The 25378-nt window shown below is 39.5% G+C and overlaps 2 protein-coding genes across 2 annotated transcripts in view; one reads left to right on the forward strand and one right to left on the reverse strand.

The window, feature by feature from the left end:
- The first annotated feature begins 3484 nt into the window (after positions 1-3484).
- On the forward strand, positions 3485-16010 carry cdv3 (carnitine deficiency-associated gene expressed in ventricle 3). The gene is made up of 5 exons (XM_067435388.1): positions 3485-3903; positions 11671-11747; positions 11982-12109; positions 12198-12363; positions 14700-16010. The coding sequence occupies exons 1-5, from the start codon at positions 3718-3720 to the stop codon at positions 14824-14826; spliced, it is 684 nt and encodes a 227-aa protein (XP_067291489.1). The 5' UTR covers positions 3485-3717; the 3' UTR covers positions 14827-16010.
- A 385-nt stretch (positions 16011-16395) lies between these two features.
- The window catches only part of vps41 (VPS41 subunit of HOPS complex), a 41554-nt gene continuing 32571 nt past the window's right edge, over positions 16396-25378 (reverse strand). Inside the window, exons 20-29 of the mRNA XM_067435387.1 lie at positions 25273-25314; positions 25134-25184; positions 24899-25036; positions 22021-22075; positions 21699-21839; positions 21463-21599; positions 21271-21370; positions 21101-21145; positions 17774-17853; positions 16396-16642 (exon numbers count right to left, since the gene is read on the reverse strand). Of these exons, the coding sequence (XP_067291488.1) occupies positions 16562-16642; positions 17774-17853; positions 21101-21145; positions 21271-21370; positions 21463-21599; positions 21699-21839; positions 22021-22075; positions 24899-25036; positions 25134-25184; positions 25273-25314 (870 nt within the window). The 3' untranslated portion in view covers positions 16396-16561. The remainder of the gene's footprint in view (positions 16643-17773; positions 17854-21100; positions 21146-21270; positions 21371-21462; positions 21600-21698; positions 21840-22020; positions 22076-24898; positions 25037-25133; positions 25185-25272; positions 25315-25378) is intronic.

The raw sequence follows: 25378 nt of genomic DNA on the forward strand, positions 1-25378 counted from the left end.
AACAATTCCCAGAATGCTTCGCTGCCCTACGAGGCCACTCGCAAAGCCACCGCTACTGGATTACTGAAGCACTTTCACTTTCCCACCGCGACCGCGTTCATTTTCATAAAATCAGTTCAGTTAGAGAACAGACACTTCAATTAAAAACTGAACGTGTTTGTTCCAGTGGCGGCTTGTCAATAGAGGGCGCTGGGGCGCCGCCCCCATCACAATTCCAGAAAAATACATGTATACAAAAATTATATAAAAATGAAATAAAAATAAAATAGTTTACTCATTTGATGTATGAGTGGGTAATTAAGAGCCTCAGCATTTAATAAAAAAAACTATTTTATATGTTTTTTAATGTTCATGCGGTTTCATGGGCGAGGGACGCCGGACAAATGGATGTCTATCTCAGTCCATAAATCGTCGGGCAGCATGTGACCTGAAGCTGGTCTCTAATTGGTTTCTTAAAGATTCTCCTCCGGGCGCAGGTCGCTGCGTCCCTGGCGAATCAGAATTGCATACATGTTTTTTGATCCAATCTGATTGGTTCTCGTCAACTGTCATTCAATGTTACGCTCTTGGCCACTACTGCGAGAGAGCGTTGGTGACAACGTCACTCCGACCCCGCCCGCCTAAACATTCGTAGAGATGGCAGCAGTCAAACTAAATTCTGTGATTGATTTACAAAAAAATCCTTTCACAAGGCGTTCGCTGGAAGAAAAAATAAGAATTAAGGATCTCGGACCGGACCAGCCCGATTTACAAATTCAGCAGCAGTCCAGTGACAGAGGACGAAGCTACACTCGGAGCTTCACCTGCTCTCGTTATGAGAAAAGGAGGTGGCTGACTGGATGTGACGGTAGCATTGCCCTTTTTTTGCTCTCACTGTCTCTTATTTCAAAGTGAGTGAGAGGTGATTTTCGACCTTGAAAAGAATAAAAACTTTTCTCAGAAACACCATGACCCAGGAGAGGCTGAATGCACTTGCATTGCTGTCCATGGAAAAGAGACTTGTCACTGAGATGACTGACTTTAATCAGAGAGTAATTGAGAAATTTACTGGCCAGAAAGAAAGGAGAGCAAAATTTATGTTCAAGTAGTCAACATGCCAGTCTGTTGTTGCTACTTTTGTTTTTTCCTTTCCTTGTTCAATTATATATGGGAAATAAATATGTAAAAAGATAAAAAAAGTGCAGACACTGTTTTCTCTTTAATGCTTGAATTTAGTCAACATGCTTCTTGGTACTGCTTTGTATTTATTTTACTTATTTGATTTATAAATAAGTAAAATAATTTATAAGTAATTATACTTATATATACTTATATACTTATTATTATTATTATTATTATTATTATTATTATTATTATTATTATGTATAATTTATAAGTAAATTATACTTAAATTAACATAATTATACTTAAATATACGCAATTATTCTTAAATATACGTAAATCCCCCCCCCCCCACCACAAAAAAAAACCCCGCGCCCCCCCCCAAAAAAATATCACCAGCCGCCACTGGTTTGTTCAATATGTGGTTTAGCCGCTGAGGGAGTCTCACAGCCCAAAATGCTGCAGGAGTCAGATATATTGACAGTCATGGATGAGCTCGTGATGAGAGCTGAGGTAAACACGTCCATGCCATAGATTCACAGCGCATGTTCAGTCTGGCACGTTTTCAGTTCATGCCTTTGAAAGACTTACTTTGCTCTGCTGGCCCCACCGTTTACATGAATGCCTGAGGCTGCAGCTGAGTGCTGTGAGTGTGATCTCCATCCCCCACGCGTGAGTTGAAAACATGCGGAAATGGCTCCCTCTGCTGGCTGTAGTCTTTAGCCTCTGGCCAACAATTCCTCCGATGGTGCAAATTGACGATATTTGCGTCATGGGAGGACTTTTTGCAGAAATAAAATGCATAAATCTCTTGTCTCAGGGGGATGAGGGGGGAAGCACAATCATTTGAATATACTCCAGGGTTTCTACTGATACAAAGCCATATGCTAATCGCTGAAGTAACCAGTTAAGGAAAAAGGTTTAATTGCAGTCTATGTGGAAAATAGGGAGTAAACAGAAGCATTTTAAATGCATCTTCAATCTGATTTTTAATTAATTTCAAAGCACTGAAAAGGCCCTGGTTAAAGCTGAATGACTTACTTTTGGCCTCTGATGCTGGATTTTCAACCATTTTTTATTATGTAAATCATACTCCTTTTACTTAATCACCCTTTTAATCACCAGTTTTTGGCATTTCTGGCACTGACTTAAAGGGTTAGTTCACCCCAAAATTTTATTGATGTCATTAATGACTCACCCTAATGTTGTTTCACACCCGCAAGACCTCCGTTCATCTTCAGAACACAGTTTAAGATATTTTATATTTAGTCCGACAGCATATCTAAGTGTAGGCACACTATAACTGTCCAGAAAGGGAATAAAAACATCATCACAGTAGTCCATATATGTGACATCAGTTAGTTACTTAGAATCTCTTGAAGCATCGAAAATAAATGTTGGTCCAAAAATAACAAAAACTACAACTTTATTCAGCTTGTCTTCTCTTTCGTGTTCCTCAAATAAAGATTCAAACGGTCATGAATCAATGAATCGATCAATGATTCGGATCGCCAATGCAGAACATTTAACTAGGACCAAAAACTAGAGATCATGTTACTCCACATCTTGAAGTCACTGTATGGGTAGGCTACCAGCTAAGTACAGAGTTGATTTTTAAAGTTCTCATGATCATATAGGCTACTATATGAAGCTCTGCACGGTCTGACTATAGCATACAGTGTATACAGTGTATTTATGACTATTAACACATAATCAAACAGATCTTTATACCCGCTCCCAGTTTGTGGAACCAACATCCAATGGAAATTTGGGAAGCAGTCTCTTGGAATTTTAATGAAAATCATATTTTTTAAGTTAGCTGATGCTGCTTGTGGTAATAATTCTTGTTTTTTTTAATCCATCTATGTTCTTTTGTTGATTTGTTTGGTAAAATGTTATTACATGCTCATATATATATATATATATATATATATATATATATATATATATATATATATATATATATATATATATATATATATATATATATATATAATTAAGATATTATTATTATTATTATTATTATTATTATTATTATCAAAGCACTTTGGTTGAACTCATGTTGTTTTCAAATATGCTATAAATACAGGTTCATTTGAGGTGAGTAGGCTAATATTTCTGCAAGTGTGCCTCTTTTGTGCAGTAATGTTTTTTATATATTATAAAACGGCACTACATATGTAAATGTATCAGTAGAAATAAGTTTTCTTTTATTTGTTCACTAAATTACTCCACAAGTGTTGTATAACTACTAAAACAAGATAGTTGCACAATCCGGCAAAATTACTGTGCGGAATCTTCACCCTGCGATGTGATTGGTCGAAAACGAACATTGTCGCTCAGCGATTGGATAGCAGAACTGTCAAACACAAAGCTGCTTTCCCATCCGGGTCAGATCGGAAGCAACACTATCCGGTGCACTGGGCGAGTGTGTGTCACACTTTCTGCTGGTGAGTGTTATGTTGCTCTCAGCACACCGTTAACCTACGGATATACATGAAACATACGGATTATCGGGCAGACACGCACGCAAAGGCTCGTTTGTTGTCGTTTTAGACGCTGATCTGATTATTTCTGAGCATTTTTAGTGTTTAGTGAAGGAAATTTGGGGATAAGATGGCGGATGTGGCTCCGGCCGGCGTGGAGAAGAGTCTGGATGACTTCTTCGCCAAGCGCGACAAGAAGAAAAAGAAGGAGAAAGGCAAGGGAAAGGAGCCGGCGGCTGTTATGGTGTTGAAAAAGACGAAAAAGGAGAAGGAGAAGTCGACGAAGAATGAGAATCAGGACGCCCAGATGGAGAAGGTAATGCAGTCAAAAAGCGCACCGGCTGCGTCACAAAACCCAGTACGCTGCCTGCCTAGTACAGAAGCCAAGGGAACATGCTAAACGCGCGTGAAACGTTGAGCAATGTGGCCTGAGCACGCAGTTCACTCGGTTTTGTGACGGCCAAATAATACTAGCAAACGGTAAAATTTTCACTCGTCTACATAACGAGAAAGCTAATGTGGTGTGTGTGTTTGTGGCTATCACCTGTTTGTGGTTCTGACAGCTGTTAGACAACTTTAAAATCAATTTCTGTCATCGTTTACTCGCCCTCATGTAACTTAGTAAAAAAAAAAAAAGAATTAGATTTTGATTAGAACAGTCATTATTCATCAAATCTTACATTTAGAGGGAATAGTGACTAGTACTGTCACCATGCCTTACATTTAAACGGGAATGGAGGAACAGGAGGGTGTGTATTGTAAATTATGACAATTGTAATTTTTGGGGGGCGAACTATGCCTTAAATATTGCCTTTAAATAGAAGTCTCCTTTGGTCGTGTCTGAAGTGACGTATGTGGGTGATATGGCATCATACTGACTTTCATTCCATGGGGAATCAATCCTCTGTCAGTCTGCAGGGTTTTTATAACTGATCATGTAACTTTCCTTCTACGCCACCATATGCTCGTTTTTTTTATTTCTTGTCCGTACAGAATAGATACGTGCTAATGAACAATGCTGTTGTATGGATGTACTTTTACAAGGACATCAGATTGCTTTAATTAAATCCTGCACTTTTCATAATGTGACTCACATCGAGAAATATTACAAGTTATACTTGTATACTTATCTACTTGTACTGTGCCTTAAAATGTTCTCTTTTGGGAAGAAAAAGTACTTTTGCACATTTTAAGACATTGACACTACCACAATTGTCTTTGAAGTCGGCATAAAATGGAAATTCACCCTATTTATTTTCTAAATGCATGTGATAGATTTTATGTGGTCAATCAATTTATGCATGTTTAATTTTCAGATTTATTTGACCTTGTAGTGTTTAATCAAAATGTCTTGAACTGGACCTGTATGTGAAACCTATGACTATGCAGGACGTATCCAATCATTTAGTCTATTTAAAGTCAACATGAAAATGTCAAGTGTTCACGCCTTTATTGGAAGGTAAAGCAGTGTTTGTCATGTTACTTAAAAAAATAAATTAGTTATAGTTACGAGTTACTTCTCACAAATAGTAACTCCATTAGTAACTGAGTTACATTATTATAAAAGTAACTAATTAGCAGGAAAAGTAACTATTGTTACACTTTTTTTTAAATGTTCATATACGGCAAATAATGCCCCCAGTGTTAAATGAATGAAATGGATGCTAAATGGAATAAATTATTATTATAAAACATTGTACACTAATCTACACTATTTTAATGTTGCTGTGGGACAATGTGAGACACCTATCAAATTCAATACATTATTGTAAATATCAGTACTATAGTGGAACAATAAAACAAAATAGATTGTTTAGAACTGTTCTATTTATTGTGCAGACCCCAACTGGCCAACAAATATTTCTTTAATGTCGTGGATCTGTCTCCTCCTTTGGTAGCGGAGTTAAGTTATCCTTTGCGTTCTTAGCATAGACCGTAAAAAAATATGGACGACTCGACATCATCCGTTTCCGCTTGCCATATTTGAAGCTTTCAGGCGGGTGTGCACGGCGCTGACATCTTGGGACCGAGTCTGCGCAGTAGCGATTTCGGGACCGGAGTTGTGCAGTAGAGCGCAGGAAGTAGAGCAGGAAGTACAGTCGCGATATCAAAAGCCCACCCACACTCTCGCAGATGCAGAAAAATTAATTATGTTGGTGTGAAATAAACAGTTATGGAAATGTAGAAATTAAAGCTAAAGCTCTAATCTGCTCCCAAAATTCCGAAAAAAGTCAGTTAGTGCCTCAGTGACAACTTCACTCAGAGAAGACGTCAGTCTCAGCTGTCAATCATGACGTCACACCCCCCGTTTTTAAAGCGTCAGATAACTAACTAAAACTAAACTTATTTTAAAAACGAACACTTGAAATGAAATCATCGTGATGATAACTGCCTACAATGACATAAACTAACTTTGGGGAAAAAATATTTGAAGTGTAATTTTATTGTTTAGTTTGTCTCGCGTCCATTAGAAAACACAGAGGGGCGGCTATACTGGGACCGGTCACCGGGGGGCGATCGAGGCGCGAAAGCTTCAGTAAATTAGAGGGAGACTGCAGGCTTGGTTCTTAGCCACAAATTTTGTGGTGGCATGTTACGATGTGAAGTGCTTCATTACATTAGAATTATTGTCACCGACGTGGAGAGACTATTCCTTGGCATAAGTTGCACGTTACATAAACATTCTTACCTTTCACCTCAAAGAAAAAGTAGTGCATACTTCCAATTTGCGAAAGCTACCTTTGAAGTCATTGGACATGCCATCGCTCTGACTCGTCACACACACACACACACACACACACACACACACACACAGGTTGCAGGTAGGCTGACAGAGAGCGCGCTGCCTGTTTGGATGAAAACCGCTTCAGTGAGCTCAATTATAGTAAGTTTTCTGAGTTTCAGTGACATTAGGCTACTACTTTAAACCACTATATACAGTGAGGAAAATAAGTATTTGAACATCCTGCTATTTTGCAAGTTCTCCCACTTAGAAATCATGGCGGGGTCTGAAATTGTCATCGTAGGTGCATGTCCACGGTGAGAGACATAATCTAAAAAATAAAAGAAAATCCAGAAATCACAATGTATGATTTTTTTTAAACAATTTATTTGTATGATACAGCTGCAAATAAGTATTTGAACACCTGAGAAAAGCAATGTTAATATTTGGTACAGTAGCCTTTGTTTGTAATTACAGAGGTCAAACGTTTCCTGTAGTTTTTTTTACCAGGTTTGCGCACACTGCAGGAGGGATTTTGGCCCACTCCTCTACACAGATTTTCTCTAGATCAGTCTGGTGTCTGGCCTGTCGCTGAGAAACACGGAGTTTGAGCTCCCTCCAAAGATTCTCTATAGGGTTTAGGTCTTGAGACTGGCTAGGCCATGCCAGAACCTTGATATGCTTCTTACAGAGCCACTCCTTGGTTATCCTGACACAGCCTCGACCCATCTTCAATGCTCTAACTGAGGGAAGGAGATTGTTCCCCAAAATCTTGCAATACATGGCCCCGGTCATCCTCTTCTTAATACAGTGCAGTCGCCCTGTCCCATGTGCAGAAAAACACCCCCAAAGCATGATGCTACCACCTTCATGCTTCAAAGTAGGAATAGTGTTTTTGGGATGGTACTCATTATTATTCTTCCTCCAAACACTTTTAGTGGAATTATGACCACAAAGTTCTTTTTTGGTCCAATCTGACCACATGACTTTGTCCCATGACTCCTCTGGATCATCCAAATGGTCATTGGCAAACTTAAGATGGGCCTAGACATGTGCTGGTTTAAGCAGGGGAACCTTCCGTGCCATGTATGATTTCAAACCATGACGTCTTAGTGTATTACCAACAGTAACCTTGGGAACGGTTGTCCCAGCTCTTTTCAGGTCATCGACCAGCTCCTCCAGTGTAGTTCTGGGCTGATTTCTCACCTTTCTTAGGATCATTGAGACCCCACAAGGTGAGATCTTGCATGGAGCCCCAGTCCGAGGGAGATTGACAGTCATGTTTAGCTTCTTACATTTTCTAATGATTGCACCAACAGTGGACCTTTTTTTCACCCAGCTGCTTGGCAGGTTCCCCGTAGCCCTTTACACCCTTGTGGAGATGTACAATTTTGTCTCTAGTGTCTTTGGACGGCTCTTTGGTCTTGGCTATGTTAGTAGTTGGATTCTTACTGATTGTATGGGGTGGACAGCTGGCTTTATGCAGCTAATGACCTCAAACAGTTGCATCTAATTTAGGATAATAAATGGAGTGGAGGTAGACTAACAGGTCTTTGAGGGTCAGAATTCTAGCTGATAGACAGGTGTTCAAATACTTATTTGCAGCTGTATCATACAAAATAGTTAAAGGGTTACTTCAGCGATTAGCATATGGCTTTGTATCAGTAGAAACCCTGGAGAATATTCAAATTATTGTGCTTTCCCCTCTCATATCTCCCTGAGACGAGAGATTTATGCATTTTATTTCTGGAAAAATTCCTCCTATGATGCAAAATGACGATTTTTGCATCATAGGAGGAATGTTTGCCCAGAGGCTAAAGACTACAGCCAGCAGAGGGAGCCATTTCCGCATGTTTTGAATCAGGCATTGGGGGATGGGAGATTACACTCAGCTTGCAGGGAGAGCTCAGCTTGCAGACAGGATCATTTAAACGGAGCTATGGTGAGCAATGTAAGTCTTTTAAAGGGGGGGTGAAATGCTGTTTCATGCATACTGATCTTTTTACACTGTTAAAGACATGGAATCCCATACTAAACATGGACAAAGTTTCAAAAGTTAAGGTGGACGTTTGATGGGAGTATTTCTTTGTCAAAAATACTACTTCCGGTTAGTCATAAGTTTCGGCAAGTTTTTTGCGATCATGCGTCCCCATTGACGTTAGTGGGGGCGGAATTTCCTTGTATGGGCCTTACGGACAATTCTACCGGAAGCGTGTGAGAGAGAGAGAGGGAGAGAGCGAAAGCAACAGGCTATGCCCATCAAAGCGCTCGTAGGCTGCGCTGCACAGGTAATGTGCACAATTAACAATGACATCAAAAAGTGCGTTTTTGGTTGCCAGACCAAGACAGTCCTGCACAGATTCCCCCAAAACCCCGCGGTAAGGCAACAGTGGATGTAATTTGCTTTTCCGGATCAGCAACTGAGTTGCGCGAATGTTTATATCTGTTCGCTGCATTTCGGTGCCGACTGTTTCATAAACATGGCCCAGCATGACGCCGGATTTTCCCGATCGCCTAATGCTGAAGGATGGAGCAGTCCCAACGTTAGAACCGCGGGCGGTGAGTTAGACTGCTTCAAATGTCTGTGTCTATGCTCATCAAGTAGCCCAAACATGATCACGTATAGTTACTATATATATTACTATATATAGAAATTGATCAATGGAGCATGCGATGTGTAGTGCGTGTACATTTGTTTAGCTGGCCACTATATGTGTAACTTTATGTTTGTGTATTGTAAAAGCACTCAACAATACACAAAGAGGGGGGAAATATGTTGAACTAAATAATCACGCTTCTTCATTCAAATGCGCTACTATTCCGTGTCTTTCTATGTAAACACTAACTTAACCTGTCTACACAAACCACGCGTAAACACACACACACACGTGCACAACTGCACTTCCCACATGTACACCTTCAAAGACAAAAATACGACGATATAATTCAAGTATAAATATGTAAATAACACAAGCCGCTAAGCATATTATATAGTTAGTGTATATCGTACCACATAGAGACGTCCTGCTCTAGTCGTTTTTGCTGCTGCTCCTGTTCAACTGCAGCCTCTGGGTCTGATTCCGGATCATAGATGTATGGCTGTATCTGATTAAAAGCCATATTTTTATTTTGAATAAAGTTTTTTCCCCGCTGTTAGGGATGACAGCTTTACGACGCACTCGACGCACTCAACACAATAGCAGTAGCGCGCACACGTCATTATTTAGCTCCGCTCACACGACACGCCCCCACCCGCTCGGCTTTTTTCGGAAAGACTCGGAACAGCGCATCTTTCTTATATAATTATAAAAAAAATAAAGACTTTTCGGAGATATGCAGGATGCAATGCTACTCTATAGGTACTCAAGATTGACATGACACTGACTGAAACTGAGTGTTTCACCCCCCCTTTAACTTCTCAAATTCATTTCTATGAAAGTTAAGCTTGCAAAGGCATGAACTGAAACGCGCCAGACTGAACTCGCGTTGTGAATGTATGCCGCGAATGTAGTCGCGATTACCTCAGCTCTCATCACTCGTGCAGTTAGTGCTCAGGGCTGTGAGACTCGCGCGGTGACTCACTCATTATATTGAACAGACACGTTCGGTTTTTAATTGTAGTCTCTCTAACTCAGTCACAGTAATGAAGTTGTTGGCGTTGGGAATGGCCATACAGGGCAGCGAAGCATTCTGGGAATTGTAGTCTTTCATCCCCATGGGACAAAAATACATTTTCTGTCTTTTCTCAGTCTAGAAGACACCAAATTCAAAAATAATTTCACATTTCTACTGCATTGATGACCCAGTTTAAATACAGATTCATCCTCCCAGCGCTGAAGTACCCCTTTAAAAAAAATCATATATTGTGATTTCTGGATATTTTTTTTTTTTTAGATTATGTCTCTCACAGTGGACATGCACCTACGATGACAATTTCAGACCCCTAAACGATTTCCAAGTGGGTGAACTTGCAAAATAGCAGGGTGTTCAAATACTTATTTTCCTGTGAAATGCAATGGGGGAATATTTGTGGGTCCTGATAATACAATAATAATAATTATTATTATTTTAATAATACAAAAAAGAAAGTAAAAACACCCTCTTATTTTATCTTCATATCGATAAGTTAAGTATCGTGATTTATATCGAATTGTGACAAGTGTATCGTTACACCCCTAGTATAAAGCTATTCAAAACATCATTCAATGTAAATTTTGATAATCGTATTTTATAAATGCAATTTTTAAAATTTTGAAATTTATAATTTTAAGAAAATAATCGACAATTATGATTTGTCATAATTGTGCAGCCGTAGCCATGAATAAACAAGGCTTTCCAGTCCATAAATCGCATACATTCACCATGTATTTAAAGCTATACTGTGTGATATTTTCCCCATCTAGCGGTGAAAAGGTATATGACCATCCAGTGAATAATAGTGTCTATCCCTCTCAATATTGATTTCGTTTTAACTCCTACAGTGGCCGATTTAGTCCAATATTAACATGGCAATCCCTCTCTTCACATTCGACACAGTGCCATCGAGTGTTAAATGCGAAAGTTGAAGCTTGAATTTATGGGTATGTCCCTCTTTGGCTAATGTACTTTCAAGATGGAGGGGCGACATGGTGACCAGCATTCGAACCCCTCACCCGTATGAATTTTCAATGGCATATTATAAACTTACGAGAATACTTTATTACTTGAAAGATGTAAATGAGCACATATATTTTTGAAAGAACTAAGTGTTTTTAGCTAAAAATAAACTAAAAAAAGTTTCACAGTGTAGCTTTAATGTAGTAATGCTTACTGTAACCATGGTATTGTGACAGAATTAGTCAATTTTTACATTATTCCTTTCAGGGTTTGTACAAACTTTTCAAGGACTTTCAAGTGCTTCATACTAATTTTCTAGCATTTCAAAGCTCTAAATGTGAATAACAGCATTACAAAATTTCAGTAAGGGGCTACAGTGTTCCTAGTAAAAAAAAAAGTTGAGACAAAACACTATTCTGCATGCCAGGCCAGTAGTTGGTAATGTTACTTTGTAAAGAAACACTATGCGCCTATATACCGAACATGAAATAAACTTCCGTACGACGTCAACCATTTTCACAAATTCACGTTTTTGTAGTTTACACAGAGTTGATGGTATCGTTTTCAAAAACGTGCACTTTGAAACCAGTTTTCAGAAAATACAAAATGTCATTGTGTAAAAGAACAGGCAAAACAGTTTTAGTTGTAAAAACTGTTGTGTAAACACTAACAGCCCCTCAGTCAAAAGTGAGATGCTCTCAGCTCAAACTCGGTTATTTAGACTTCACTGAAGTAGTTTCACAAGTGTCACCTCTTTCTCTCCAGGAGGATGAGGAATGGAAGGAATTTGAGCAGAAGGAGGTGGACTACACTGGACTCAGACTCCAGGCCCTGCAGATGAGGTGTGAAGAGCAAACTGTAGACATTATCTAATGAATTTCATGTTTCTAATCATATACATTATGGTTCGCCCTGATGGTTTTTTTCCTCTAGAAGTTTCAGAAAGCACATACACTTTGACCTTGGTTTTCAGCTAACACAAATGTCTCAAGGCACTACAACATTAATTCAAACATTGACACATTTATGACACATCTCTGTTGAAGTACACATTTTTATGATTGTCTGTTTGACAGTGATGAGAAGGAGGAGGAAGAGTATGAGAAGGAGGAAGTGGGCGAGGATGGTGAGATCATCCTGGTCAGTGGTGATAAAGTCTCTGGACCCTGGAATAAATCAGGCGCCCCCCCTTCAGCTGCTCCGGGTGAGTCTGCAGCATTAGCATAAATTGCCAACTAATGGAAGTATTAGTTGAGATTAGTTCTTAATCATCTGTCTTATTTTCTGTTTAGTAGAGGAAGTTGAGGTTCCTGAGCCCAAGGCACCTGGCGTGTATCGTCCCCCGGGGGCCAGGTTAACCTCTACTAAAAGAGGCCCAACTCAAGGGCCTCCAGAGATCTACAACGACGCCCAGTTCCCCTCTCTCCTCTCCACTGCCAGACACGTGGAGACTCGCAAGTAAGCAGACACTGAGCCCCTCTGCGCTGATCATTGCTTAATCCGTACCCTTTAACTTTCTTCATTGTTTGTTTTTCCAGAGTACGTTAGGAATGGCATACTGCCACTCTACTTTTTCTGATGTGTTTTAACTGTACAGTGTGTACATTTTCTCTCTACATAGAATAATGCCAAAACAGTGTTGTTACTAAACTTAAAAATAGGCTTTAATTTTAGATTATTGTATTAGATTATTATTTTAGATTAAAAAAAAGAAAAATAGAAGTTGTCTGTGGCAGCAAACTAAAGTAAGTTTCTGAGTGTTCTCACACAGTTAAATGTGAAAAAGAAAGCACACCCTTTTGAATTCTATGGTTTTACAGATCAGGACATAATAATGAATCATCTGGTCTTTGGCAGGTCTTAAAATTAGGTAAATTCAACTTTAGGGGAAGAACAATACATACACCATGGATTATTTAACAAAAACTAGGCCAAAATGGAGTGACTATCTAGGCCATCTGTGACAAACTAAGTGCACCCTTAAGGCCCGAGTATACGCCATTTTTCCGCATTCCGCTCCGTCTTGCACACAGTTGACCATGTGGGCAGTTGAACAAGACTTATTCGGTGCATGTCACATCTGGACTTTTTTTCAGGCGCTCAAGTCACTCGCGCATACGCTGTTGTATGCGCAGCGTCTGTGGATTGGGCTGCATGCAGGAAAAATTGGGCTGCATGCAGATAGTGTGTGCAGACGTCCGCAGGCCCTCCTGTTGACACACATTCAGTTTGCAGAACGCAGATGCCCGAAGTATACTTTGGGCTCTAGTACTGCCGCAGGAATTAAGAAGGTAAGTATTATTAGGCGCTGCAAATCAAATGCCTTCGATTAACTGATCATCAGCAAATTTGACCAACACTATTTTTCTAGTTTTGGCAGTTTGCTAGTCTCGAGCAATCAGGTATGTTAACACACTGCCAAGGAGGAAAGACCTCAGCAACTGTTACTTAGGGCTGGGATGGTATGGATTTTTTCGTACCGCGGTTGAAAAGCAAGAAATTCCCGTGGTTCAGCAGTAAACCGTTTTTAAACCATGATGCCATGTCCCCTGTTGCGCGTGCGACACACACTAATCTTCTTCTATTGTTTGCTCTGTAAACTAAATTGAGAGTTAAATTTAAACTAAATTGATAGTCCTTTTGTGGTTTTCGGGCGTGGCTTAGCGAAGGGTCAGTCCTCCAGAACGAAGCGAGAGACTGATACGGTCATAAACGATTCTTTCAACGGGTTGCTGCTAACAGTGGTTCTACAAGCAAATTAATCATAGGTTGTACTTAGTTTGTCACACATTTTCTATTTTGGCTTCATTATTGTTAATTAAATAATGACACTGTGTAATATGTACATCTGAGATGGTTTGACAGATGCCAGGTCTAATAATGGTGATAACTGATCTCTGAATAATTTGTTTCTTCAAGCAAATTTGCAGATTTGATTAAAATACTGTATCTGGATTAAGTTTTCTGAGATTACAGCATGTAAGTGTTCATTTGAAAGGCTAGATATAGCGATACTCGAAACAATGTTAATCAAAGCAACGTAATGACGACATATTAGAAAAAAAGAACATCACACACCTGAAAAGCCTGCATTTCTGGACCTTTAGAATGAAACAGCCAAGTGACATAATTGTAATAGATAAATGAAATGATTCCCAATTATTTTATTTTTATTTTATTTTAGTTTGAGTCAATCAAGATCGTTTTAGTAGAAAACAATTTTTTTTCCCATTTCCTGTAGTCATCCATATGTGTGTGTGTGTATATGTGTATATGTATATATATATATATATATAAAATATATATATATATATATATATATAAAATATACACACATATATATAAAATATACACACACATATATATATATATATAATATACACACATATATATATATATATATATATATATATATATATATATATATATATATATATATATATATATATATATATAATATATAATATACACACATACACATGTATATATGGATGACTACATTTGTATATTATACATTTGTGTATTAAAATAGTTTAGTCAGAACTGGAAATGCTAAAATATTTATTGGAAAAATTATAAACATCTATTCCTTTTTTTTTAACTCCTACAATTAATTATGGTTGTCCAGTTAATCTAAAAATGCTTTGCTTTTTTATAATTACAGCAGAAATACGATTTGTAATATTTTATCCTGTATGGGGTCATGGATTATTGTGTTGGGACAGTTGAGGGCCTTAACTGGACCTAACTGATAATGCATAATGGTGCTGAGAGAAACTGCTTTCTTGTTGTAGGGACAGAGAGATGGAGAAGACTTTTGAGGTGGTCAAGCACAAGAGCCGGGTCAGAGAAGGGGAAGGCCCGGGGTCCATGCAGCAGTTACAGTTAGATAATCAGTACGCCATCCTGGGGGACAAATAAAAGCCATCTCCCCCTCCCCCCCAGGCCTACCGCCAGTGGTATAGTAAGACTCGCAGGGGGAACATGACCTGCAGCTGTCTGATGCAGTCCTGACTGAGCTGGAGATGCCTGTGCCCATACACACACACACACACACACACACACACTCACACAATCACATCCATGTCAAGCAACATCCAGAAATGAATGAATTTTGACACATTTAACCATTGAAATACACTTACACACACGGCTTATCAACTGTATTCAGACTGGCTGCAGCAACAGGAACTGACTGAAATTTCAAAATCTGCTTTATATGACACCAAGTTCACCAAGACGAATGATACTGCATCAAACGAACAAGGCAACAAATGTTTATTTCAGTGGATTTCCTCATGGGGTTCGTTGGCTGGCAGAGCCACTGGACATCGGCCAACCCTGAGAAAATGAAAAGCCACTTCGAGGATGAAGTTCAAGACATTGCGTGAGAATATATATATATATAAAAAACAACAACAACAACAAAAAAAAAAACTGCTGAGGGTTTTTTTTTTTTCTTCGCTACATCAGTATAGCTTCCGAACCATTGGATTTTCTTTTTCTTTTTCTTGTATTGTGATGACAGCTGGGAGTTTTTGGTTTGAGCACTAGAGAGGGGAGACTACCTCAGTTACATATCTGTGGTTACCGTGTCGACCAGGACCTGGGCTCTGATTGGCTGCAGGAATTAACATCAGTCAGGCCAAAGAGGAGCAATACAGCGTTTCAACCTTAAACTTGAAAATTATATTTTTCCCTCTCCTTTTTTTGCAAGATCTGTTGACAGAGGCATCGAGTCTTCAAAATATTTTTTTTAAGTGGCCTTACTGTGGAAAAATACAAAAGTGATGGGGGAGAAATATACATATACATATTTAGAGAATGCGTAAAAAGAAAAAAAAGTATGGTTCTGGAAGGCACATCCTGGTCATGTTGCAGGTAAATGCCTGCTTGCTTTGATTCTTACCACTCTGAGGAGTAAAAAAAATGCCACCGTAACCCTCTTGAGAATGTAGTTCTGCGCTAGTTTGTCGACATATTGCAATTAATGGATGCTCTCTAACGATGTCTCTTTAACCCTTTCATCCCTGTTTCTCTACTCATTTTATTTGATTCCATGATGATTGACAAACCATTATTAAAGCTTAACCTTTCTAATCTCATGTTTCTGGTTTGATGTGTATTTGTGATGTTTTTTTTTTCTTGCTGTGGCCTGTAGAGGGTGCTGCAGTCATTGCTATGAAATGCGTTCCAGCTTATGTGTGGAACTGTTTTGCAATGTTAAACTGTAATGTATGCGTTTAGTAAGTATCAGAATCCCGGTCATTCTGTATGCATTAAAAGCCCTCAGACTGACCGTGCTGTTCTTCTGACTGGACACAAACCCCCTGCTATTATGAAAGAACATTTCACTGAATTTAAAGTATAAATCAGTAAAAATTACTAGCGCTAATAAACATTTAGAATTTATCTTAATAAAAAAAGTAACTTTGTAATGAGTTTTACTTGAGATTTGATGAAAAGTACTGATGCAACAGCCATCGGAGGTAACTTATGGAAGTGCTTTATTGGTGCTGTTTTTGTCAAACACAATCTAACATGGAAGATCACAAGCTTGATGAATACTGTTACTAAAAGAAATTAATAATTGCATTTGTAACAGTTTCTAATGAGTGTGGCAAATGTTTCACTGTAATTCTAGCAGTAGGAATGATTATTTCTTCATCTCCAGAATGCCACTGCCCGGGCCTCTCCGCTTTGCACTGCAGATGTTACAATACTGTATTCCTAGAACCTGTCAGAGAGGACACAAAACGTTTTCTCTACTTTTAAGACTTCAAGGTGAAGTGTGTCTATTGACATAAATGCAATATAATATACATAACTACCAGTATGTTATCAGTGGTGTACAAAGACCTTACATAATGAGCTGTTATGTTTTTATAACCTTAGAATGAGCCATTTCTATCCATACATTGCGGGTCCCCGTACAGTGACAGCCATTTTGCGCCGCCATGTTTCTACAGTAGCCCTAAATGGACAGATTACCGTATTTTCCGGTATATAAGTCGCATCAGTCAAAAAATGCGTCATGACGCGGAAAAAAACATAAAGAAGTCGCATTAGGGCAGAGCTGGAGCCGCGCGTGCATGCGAGATCCCGCTCGCGTGCACTCGCTCGTGCCCGCTTCACTGCATAACCCGAGCAGAAGAAAGAAAGTTTGAAGTGAGTGAGAAACTTGTAAGGGACTGGCGAAAAGCAGAGGTTACTTTAATTGTGATGAAGAAGAAAAAGAAATCTACTTGCAAGATGGCCAGAGCTGAAGGAACGAGTCCACAGATGCTTGAACTCTGCCGGGAGAGGCTTAGCCGCGCGAGACGAACGCTGTGTGAATCGTTCTCTGCTGCATATTTTACTACATGCTGTTTGTATTTAGCAGAATAAGATTTTCTTTATGGGGGGATTTTGTTTGTGTTCAGTCTTTCTAAGTTGTTGTCAATAAGTAAATATTAGGCTACAGGAGCAGCATAGAGCGCATTCTCACGGCTATATGTTTATTCTTGTCGGTCAGTATGAATTAAATTTGATATATAAGTCGCAGGACCAGCCAAACTATGAAAAAAAGTGCGACTTCTAGTCCGGAAAATACGGTACTCTACAGAACGCTAGTCACTTTATGGTCTCTCGGACAACATATTTGTCCTGTGTCGGCCCCCGTAACTTCTCTATGTGCTTCGAAAGGGAGGGGTGAGCGGTGTTTTTGCAATTCACAACCTCACCACTAGATGCCACAAATTCACACACTGCACCTTTAAGTGCCATTATCACTTGTCAGGAGGGTCTAACATATATGGTAATGTTGTGATAGAGCCACTTGTCTTAAAAATCTTTAAAAAACAACATGTAAAGATTACAGAAGACTCACGGTTGCTGGGGACGGCAGACACTCCTTGTGGAACATGTGTCTGCAGTGAAACATCACCATACCAAACGCTTGAGCCGTGTCTGAAACAGAGTGTGTGGGGGAAAAAAAAATTCAACTTCTTATGCAGTGACAACTAAATTATAATGATTTGGGAGATGGAAACCCAAAATTTGCGAATGAAAGTGATGATTGGGCAACAGGAGTATATTGCACTTTTATACGGTGTATATATTGTGCACATCATTTGTTTTAAAATGTATTTTAACACATTTGCAGACTTATTATTAATTTTTATTTAAAGTAGGCTATATTAAAAAACAACCAGTTTAAATCATAATCTTTCACAATATTACTGTATTTTTGATTAAATAAATGCTGCCTTGATGAGCATTAGAAACTTTTTTTAAAACGTTAAAAACAGCTGATTGACTACTGTTTATAAGATATTGAAGTTTTTGTGTAGTCCCTCCAGTTTTTCGCAATTCTGCGATCGCTGAATACAACGCAAAATCAACAAAATGTCCCTTTTTTTTGCGGTCCTGCATAATTTTAGCCTGACAAGCCAGACCCACATCAAGATGTTTGGTCTGGAAACTCACCATTGACTTTGGTCTTGAGTCTTTCAGACTCCGTCTGCACGGCGTGCACGCAATTGGATAGCGCTACAACCAACCAGAGCAACGAAGGTGATGCGGCCAGTTGAAAGATTAAACTTTCGCCGTATACGGTCGGCAAAACTCCGAACACATCTTCCCTTTTTAAGAATGACTTCAGTGCCGTTCTTTATTCTTTTCTCAGAGTAAAGCTCAACTCCAAGTCTTCCAGAGTCGCGGTCAAAGCTGATTCGAAAGACCGCCGTTCGTCAGCTTCTGTGTTTACTAGAAGCACGCAAGCGCAACTCGGCCGTCATTATGTTAAGCCCCGCCCACCGACTCTATACACGATGTGAATGGCCTGAGCTTGGTTTTTACAACTCAGAAGTTTATTTAGAGTTGCTAGACGATACTCTTGGCAGATTAGTTTTGCTGCCGCTAGGGTGCGTCTAGATTTCTAGGCTAGCATAATTTGTAATTTCACAGCAAAATAATCACACAAAAATATTTTAAATCACAAAAAATAAATAATATGATCTTATTGAACTATCTTTAATTTATTTAAAGCTATAATGCATTGTTTTCATGAGGATAAAGACGTGCATGCGCACTGTGTGCGGTCTTTGTGAAAGTGAATCTTTCTCACCTGCCATCTCGCAAAAGAGCCATGGACCGAGCGAATTCAAAATAATAGCAGTGTGTTTAAAAAAGTGAGTAAAGCTCAAATCCTTACAATAACTCATTTCAATAAACGGAAATGCATTGGGAGCACTGCACATTCTATTCTAAATTGAAAAACGTGTTAACATTTTGTTAACATTAAATAACATTTGTTATTACTTTATAGAAAGTGAAAAAAATGACTATTAGACTGTTCTACTAGCATGGTTAAAACCAGGCCATTCTCAGTAGTAACTTAGTTATGGTCTGGCAAAGCTTCATAGACAAATAATTTCCAATGGGGCGTCACCAACGGACGATGACGCATGCAGAGCGACGGAGAAACATCTGAGACAGCAATTCTCTCTTTGTAATTTCGAGGAAGATGTTGCAATGGCTTCTGACGACTTTTGCCGTTGTTGTAAAAGAAATATGATAATAGCTGGTGTCCACCGCCACTCAATCAACATTTTTACAAAATTTGGAAAACCTAATAGCATTTCAGACCGACTGAAACATTTCGGATTGACGGTCGAACAGAAAATATCAAGCTCTGATCGCATTTGCCCCCGTTGTAAGGCATTTGTATTGCAATTAGAACGTGATTTGCAATATTTTGAATGTAAAATAATATTGATAAGTCTTTTGAAAACTGTCTCACAAACTTTATTCAAATTCAGTCATTTCAGACGTGTTAGAACATTTTCAGACTTGAGCATAGCTACGCTAGTTATTTATTTACAATTTGTACATGACTACCAGATCAAGTCTGAGGAAATAAGCACAGAAAGGCCAGATCCAGAGCTGCTGTGTGGTGTTAGCGCATGATCACACTCCCCATCCTCCTCATCAAAGAAGCCGGTGTAACATTAATCCACATCTGGTAGCCGAGTGTTGTTCTATACTCGGGTTTTAACGAAAAGGAAAAGTTTAAAAGGCTTAAAACAGACGCGATAGCTGATTCGAACGATATTCCACGGTGGTATCCATTTTAGCAATCTACAAAGCAACCCCCCCACCCCCCCATACATACATCTGGGAACGCCTCCAAGAACGCCCCGTCATGTGATGTGAATTTAGCTCGTGGGGGAAAACATTGCCTTGACGCTTACTGAAATACACAGGACAATCATGCCGAAGATTTGCTGCGTTGTTTTCTGTACCGCCAATAAACAACAAATTATGAATTGAAGTTCTACATCCTTCCTAATAATCACACAGAACCGGAAAGGAGGGCAAAATGGCTACAAGCAATAAGAAAAAAGAACTATAGTAAAGATTTCTATAGTAGTGTATACTACTTCTGTGATGTTCAGTAATACCTCTATAGTACTTCTATAGTATGTCCCAAAATACTAGAATTCCTATAGGATTACTATAATATTTTGTCCCAAAATACTACAAGATTCTTATATCTTGTAGTATTTCATAAGGGATGTCATTCACTTTAGAGTTATCAGCTGAAGGCTCGCTTGCTACGGACTAGAGCCGTGAACCACAGTCCCTCGGCAACTTCGTACTAATGATCACTGTTTTACAAAAGGGTTAATAGTTTGAAGTAAGCATACGTACAATGGTAAGTGACAAGGTTTTGTTGAGTCATAGTATGCAACATATATGAAAGTTAATTGAGTTATAGGCTAATGTTACCGCTACAGCTACCAGGATGGCTTACCTGGAGATTCAACCAGATAACAAAATATGTCTGGAAACAACACCTCCGGCCATTTGTTTGGGTCACTGATCCAGTTTTTAATTAAATAAGGGCAATCATAACCAATTGCAGTTAATTTTCCAATGTACCGTTGCCGGTCAGCAGGCGTCAATGACTCGCAATGTGACATTTTTGTCATTCAAATACACACAATGTTTGGGTTGTTTTCCTCCACGTCGACCACGTCCTCAACTATGACTAGATGCCGACTGTATGTATGCTGTCTCTTACAGTTGAAGTGTACATGATGAAAATTACAGGCCTCTCTCAGCTTTTTAAGTGGGAGAACTTGCACAATTGGTGGCTGAATAAATACTTTTTTGCCCCACAAACTGACACAAAAAGTAAATCAAAGCATACCTGGTGGTAGAATAGGAGTGTGGCAGGATTCACAGATATTCTCCTCTACGAAAAATGAAAGAAAGATGATTTTTGTAGTATTTATATAAAACAAAATAGCTGCTGATTTTACCCCCATCTTATGTGAGTGCTTTTGTCCTAGTTGACTAGAAGACAAAATGCTTGATTACCGTCCACCCGCACTCCTTTCTTCTGTGTCCTGTGCATCCTCTGTAGAAGAGACAGCGAATCGGCCACCAGGATCTTCTTACAGCCCTCTCTCAGTAAGATCTACAGGACAATTCCCATGAACACAAAATGATCAAGCAAATGTGTCTAGTTATAGTTGCACTCTAGTCTGAATGATGTTGGTTTAACCACACCTGTAGATTGTAATCCTGTAGGATTTTGACCAGTGAGTCTCTGAGGTTAGGAATCTCCATCCCTTCTTTAATACGGTGAATGAGCAGGATGGGGTCCACATGGGTTCCAATGTTATTCAAGAGGCCTGTGATAAACGCTAGAGTGAAGAAAACAAATAAGACGAAAATCATTTATATTGTAATGTCAAACATGCATCAGGAAGCAGAAAGAGCTACTGTAGATTGGGTTCTCGTACGTGGTTTGTCTATAGAGTAAGAGATGAGATCCTCCCAGAGTTCTCTGTCATCCTGCTCTTTGGCAAACTCGATGGCCTTGTCCACATCCGCCAGCTCCTCCATGATCATCTGCAGGGCACGTCTGCAGTTTCCCATACGACCTGAGACAGAAACCATCATATGCCAGATGCACTACAACCAATTGAAACGTTTTATTCAAACTTACTGAAATTTTACACATTGGCTTCTCTTTTGCACTGGATCACTCTTGCTGTGTAAAGAACTATAACATGCATTCAATTTCTATGATAGAAATGCACAGATCAGTGATTCAGAACTCACTGAGCAGGAAGACCGTCTCTTCTACAAAGTGCCTCTGCTGACAGATTTCTAGAGCCTGAAACAAACGACGCAGAGCAACAGTGTAAGGATCTTAATGGTTTTTACCTAAATAAATGTATTTGGGACAATGGCATTGGTGTTCATTCTCTGTGTCCAGATCTAATCATTTATTTAAATGAAATGAAAAATAAAATGCAATATATACAAACAAAATATCCAATCCTATGAGGAAGAGGTGATCTCAATGTCAAGGTAGTATAACTGTCATAATAAACAAGGTCACACAAAAATGGGCATATTGATATATATACTCACCTAAAAGATTATTAGGAACACCATACTAATACTGTGACCCCCTTTTGCCTTCAGAACTGCCTTAAATTCTACGTGGCATTGATTCAACAAGGTGCTGAAAGCATTCTTTAGAAATGTTGGCCCATATTGATAGGATAGCATCTTGCAGTTGATGGAGATTTGTGGGATGCACATCCAGGGCACGAAGCTCCCGTTCCACCACATCCCAAAGATTCTTTATTGGGTTGAGATCTGGTGACTGTGGGCCATTTTAGTACAGAGAACTCATTGTCATGTTCAAGAAACCCATTTGAAGTGATTTGAGCTTTGTGGCATGGTGCATTATCCTGCTGGAAGTAGCCAGCAGAGGATGGGTACATGGTGGTCATAAAGGGATGGACATGGTCAGAAAAAATGTTCAGATAGGCCGTGGCATTTAAACGCTGCCCAATTGGCACTAAGGGGCCTAAAGTGTGCCAAGAAACCATCCCCCACACCATTACACCACCACCACCAGCTTGCACAGTTGTAATCTTCAGTCTTCAACTGTCCAATTTTGGTGAGCTTGTGCAAATTGTAGCCTTTTTTCCTATTTTTAGTGGAGATGAGTAGTACCTGGTGGGGTCTTCTGCTGTTGTAGCCCATCCGCCTCAAGGTTGTGCGTGTTGTGGCTTCACAAATGCTTTGCTGCATACCTCGGTTGTAATGAGTGGTTATTTCAGTCAAAGTTGCTTTTCTATTAGCTTGAATCAGTTGGCCCATTCTCCTGTGACCTCTAGCATCAACATAACCATTCTTTGTAAACTCTAGAAATGGTTGTGCGTGAAAATCCCAGTAACTGAGCAGATTGTGAAATACTCAGTCCGGCCCGTCTGGCACCAACAACCATGCCACGCTCAAAATTGCTTAAATCACTTTTTCCCATTCTGACATTCAGTTTGGAGTTCAGGAAATTTCTTTGACCCGGACCACACCTCTAAATGCATTGAAGCAACTGCCGTGTGATTGGTTGATTAGATAATTGCATTAATGAGAAATTGAACAGGTGTTCCTAATAATCCTTTAGGTGCGTGTATGTGCTTTATTCCTGTGATGGCAAAGGTGAATTTTCAGCATTACTCCAGCCTTTACAGTGTCACATGATCCTTCATATCATTCTAATATGCTTATTTGGTGCTCAAGAAATACTGTATTATTAATAATGTTGTTGAAAACAGTTGTGCTGCTTAATATCTTTGAATATTATTTTTTTTTCTCCAGGATTCTTTGGTGAATAGAAAGTTCAAAAGAACAATTTATTTGAATATTTTCTTGTAACATTGTACATCTCTTTACTGTCTAAATCTGACCCCAAATATTTAAGGGGGGGGGGGGGGGTGAAACACTCAGTTTCAGTCAATCTCATGTCAATCTTGAGTACCTATAGAGTAGTATTGCATCCTTCATATCTCCGAAAAGTCTTTAGTTTTATTATATTTATAAAAGAAATATGGGCTGTACCGAGTCTTTCCGGAAAAAAACGAGCGTCTGGAGGCGTATCGTGTGGGCGGAGTAAAGAATGACAAGCGCGCAAAGCGGTGACGTCCTCAAGCGTGGAGAAACCCATGGCTATCGATCTCAGCTAATACAGATAATGATCCAGAATCAGATTCGGAGGCTGAAATAAATTGAACAGAAGAAACGGCAACAGCAGTACGTCCATCTCTGTGGTATGTACTGTATTTAGTGGCCTGTCAACATTTGTGTGCAGTTTATGAGGACATGTTGCAGTTTATGGACTATTGTATGCGATTAAACCTTAGCAGTAGCAAGTAAAACGGTTTTGCAGGTCAGACTAGTGTACATAGAACAACAATAGAGTCCCTTAGCGCATTTGAATGACGAAGCACGCGATCGTGTCGTTTACTGATTTTTACTTACGCGACGAGCCAACAGCATAGACATTTGAAGCAGTTTTACTCACCGGCTGCTTCCAAAGCAGGACCGAACCTTTATCGCTGGGACCGCTCCGTCAAAAACACACTTCTTTGGTATGATTTGGTGAAGTCCTGACAGTAGTGAACGGTGGAGATCCACTTTTGCGACGCGACTGAAGCGATGTTTTGTGAAGCTTCCCGTCATTTCTGCGTTCAAATCGGGTCAAATGCAGCGCTGCCTTCCCGGAATGCTGTGCTGAAGCGTTGAAGTCACCCACAGGAATAAAGTGGAGCGCGGCGCCTGGATTGACTGGATCTGCACCTGAGTGTTTATGGGCGTGCATTTCCTCTCTCGCTCTAGTCACGCGCGCGTGCACCCTACCGGGAGAAGAGCCCGTACGGCCCATACAAGGACCTTCCAATCTATTAACGTCGAGCCATACTCGAAAAAAACTCTCGGAAACTTAACACAGAAATACTTCATCAAACGTCCAACATTCGTTTTTGAAACTTTGTCTATGTTTAGGATGGGAATCCAAGTCTTTAACAGTGTAAAAAGCTCAGTATGCATGAAACAGCATTTCACCCCCCCTTTAAATGGCAGTGTAAAAATAGGTCAATATTAATGTACTATTTCCAATTTAACGTGGTGTGAATGTTGTACAGACCTTCTCTAGCGGGCAGTGCATGCTCTCTCTGAGGAAGGGCAGAAGGTTGGGTCGATCATACTCAGCATACAAACTAATCTGCCTCTCATGGTACTTCTGCCCCTTATGATGGTCTCGCTTAAACAGCTTGTGCAAATACTGGAGGAGAAATAGGCAAAAAGAAAGTTAAGCATCCAAAGTTGCAAATATTCTGGATTAACATCTACATGATTAAAACAGCTCATATTCAACGTACCACATGTAACAGCTCAGGTCTGTCTTTTAATTCCTCCACCACTTTGTCCATCTGAAGAAGAGAAACACACTGATGTTCGTCTGTACAGAGAGTTTGAGAGGGTTTAATCAGAAGATAGAGGACACTGCGCTGAACTCACCGATATTTTATCTTCATTATCCAGCAGCATGTCAACAGCTTTCTAAAAAAAAAAATAGAGAACAAAGAGGCGGACGTATCCTTCAGACACATCACTGAGACTATAA

This window comes from Pseudorasbora parva, chromosome 24 (genome assembly GCF_024679245.1).
Source record: "Pseudorasbora parva isolate DD20220531a chromosome 24, ASM2467924v1, whole genome shotgun sequence".
Lineage (NCBI taxonomy): Eukaryota > Metazoa > Chordata > Actinopteri > Cypriniformes > Gobionidae > Pseudorasbora > Pseudorasbora parva.

Coding starts and splice junctions, on each gene's coding strand:
- cdv3 (XM_067435388.1), top strand. CDS start 3,718: ATGGCGGATGTGGCTCCGGCCGGCGTGGAGAAGAGTCTGGATGACTTC. Junction 3,904..11,670: donor AGGACGCCCAGATGGAGAAG/GTAATGCAGTCA, acceptor CTTTCTCTCCAG/GAGGATGAGGAATGGAAGGA. Junction 11,748..11,981: donor CTCCAGGCCCTGCAGATGAG/GTGTGAAGAGCA, acceptor TCTGTTTGACAG/TGATGAGAAGGAGGAGGAAG.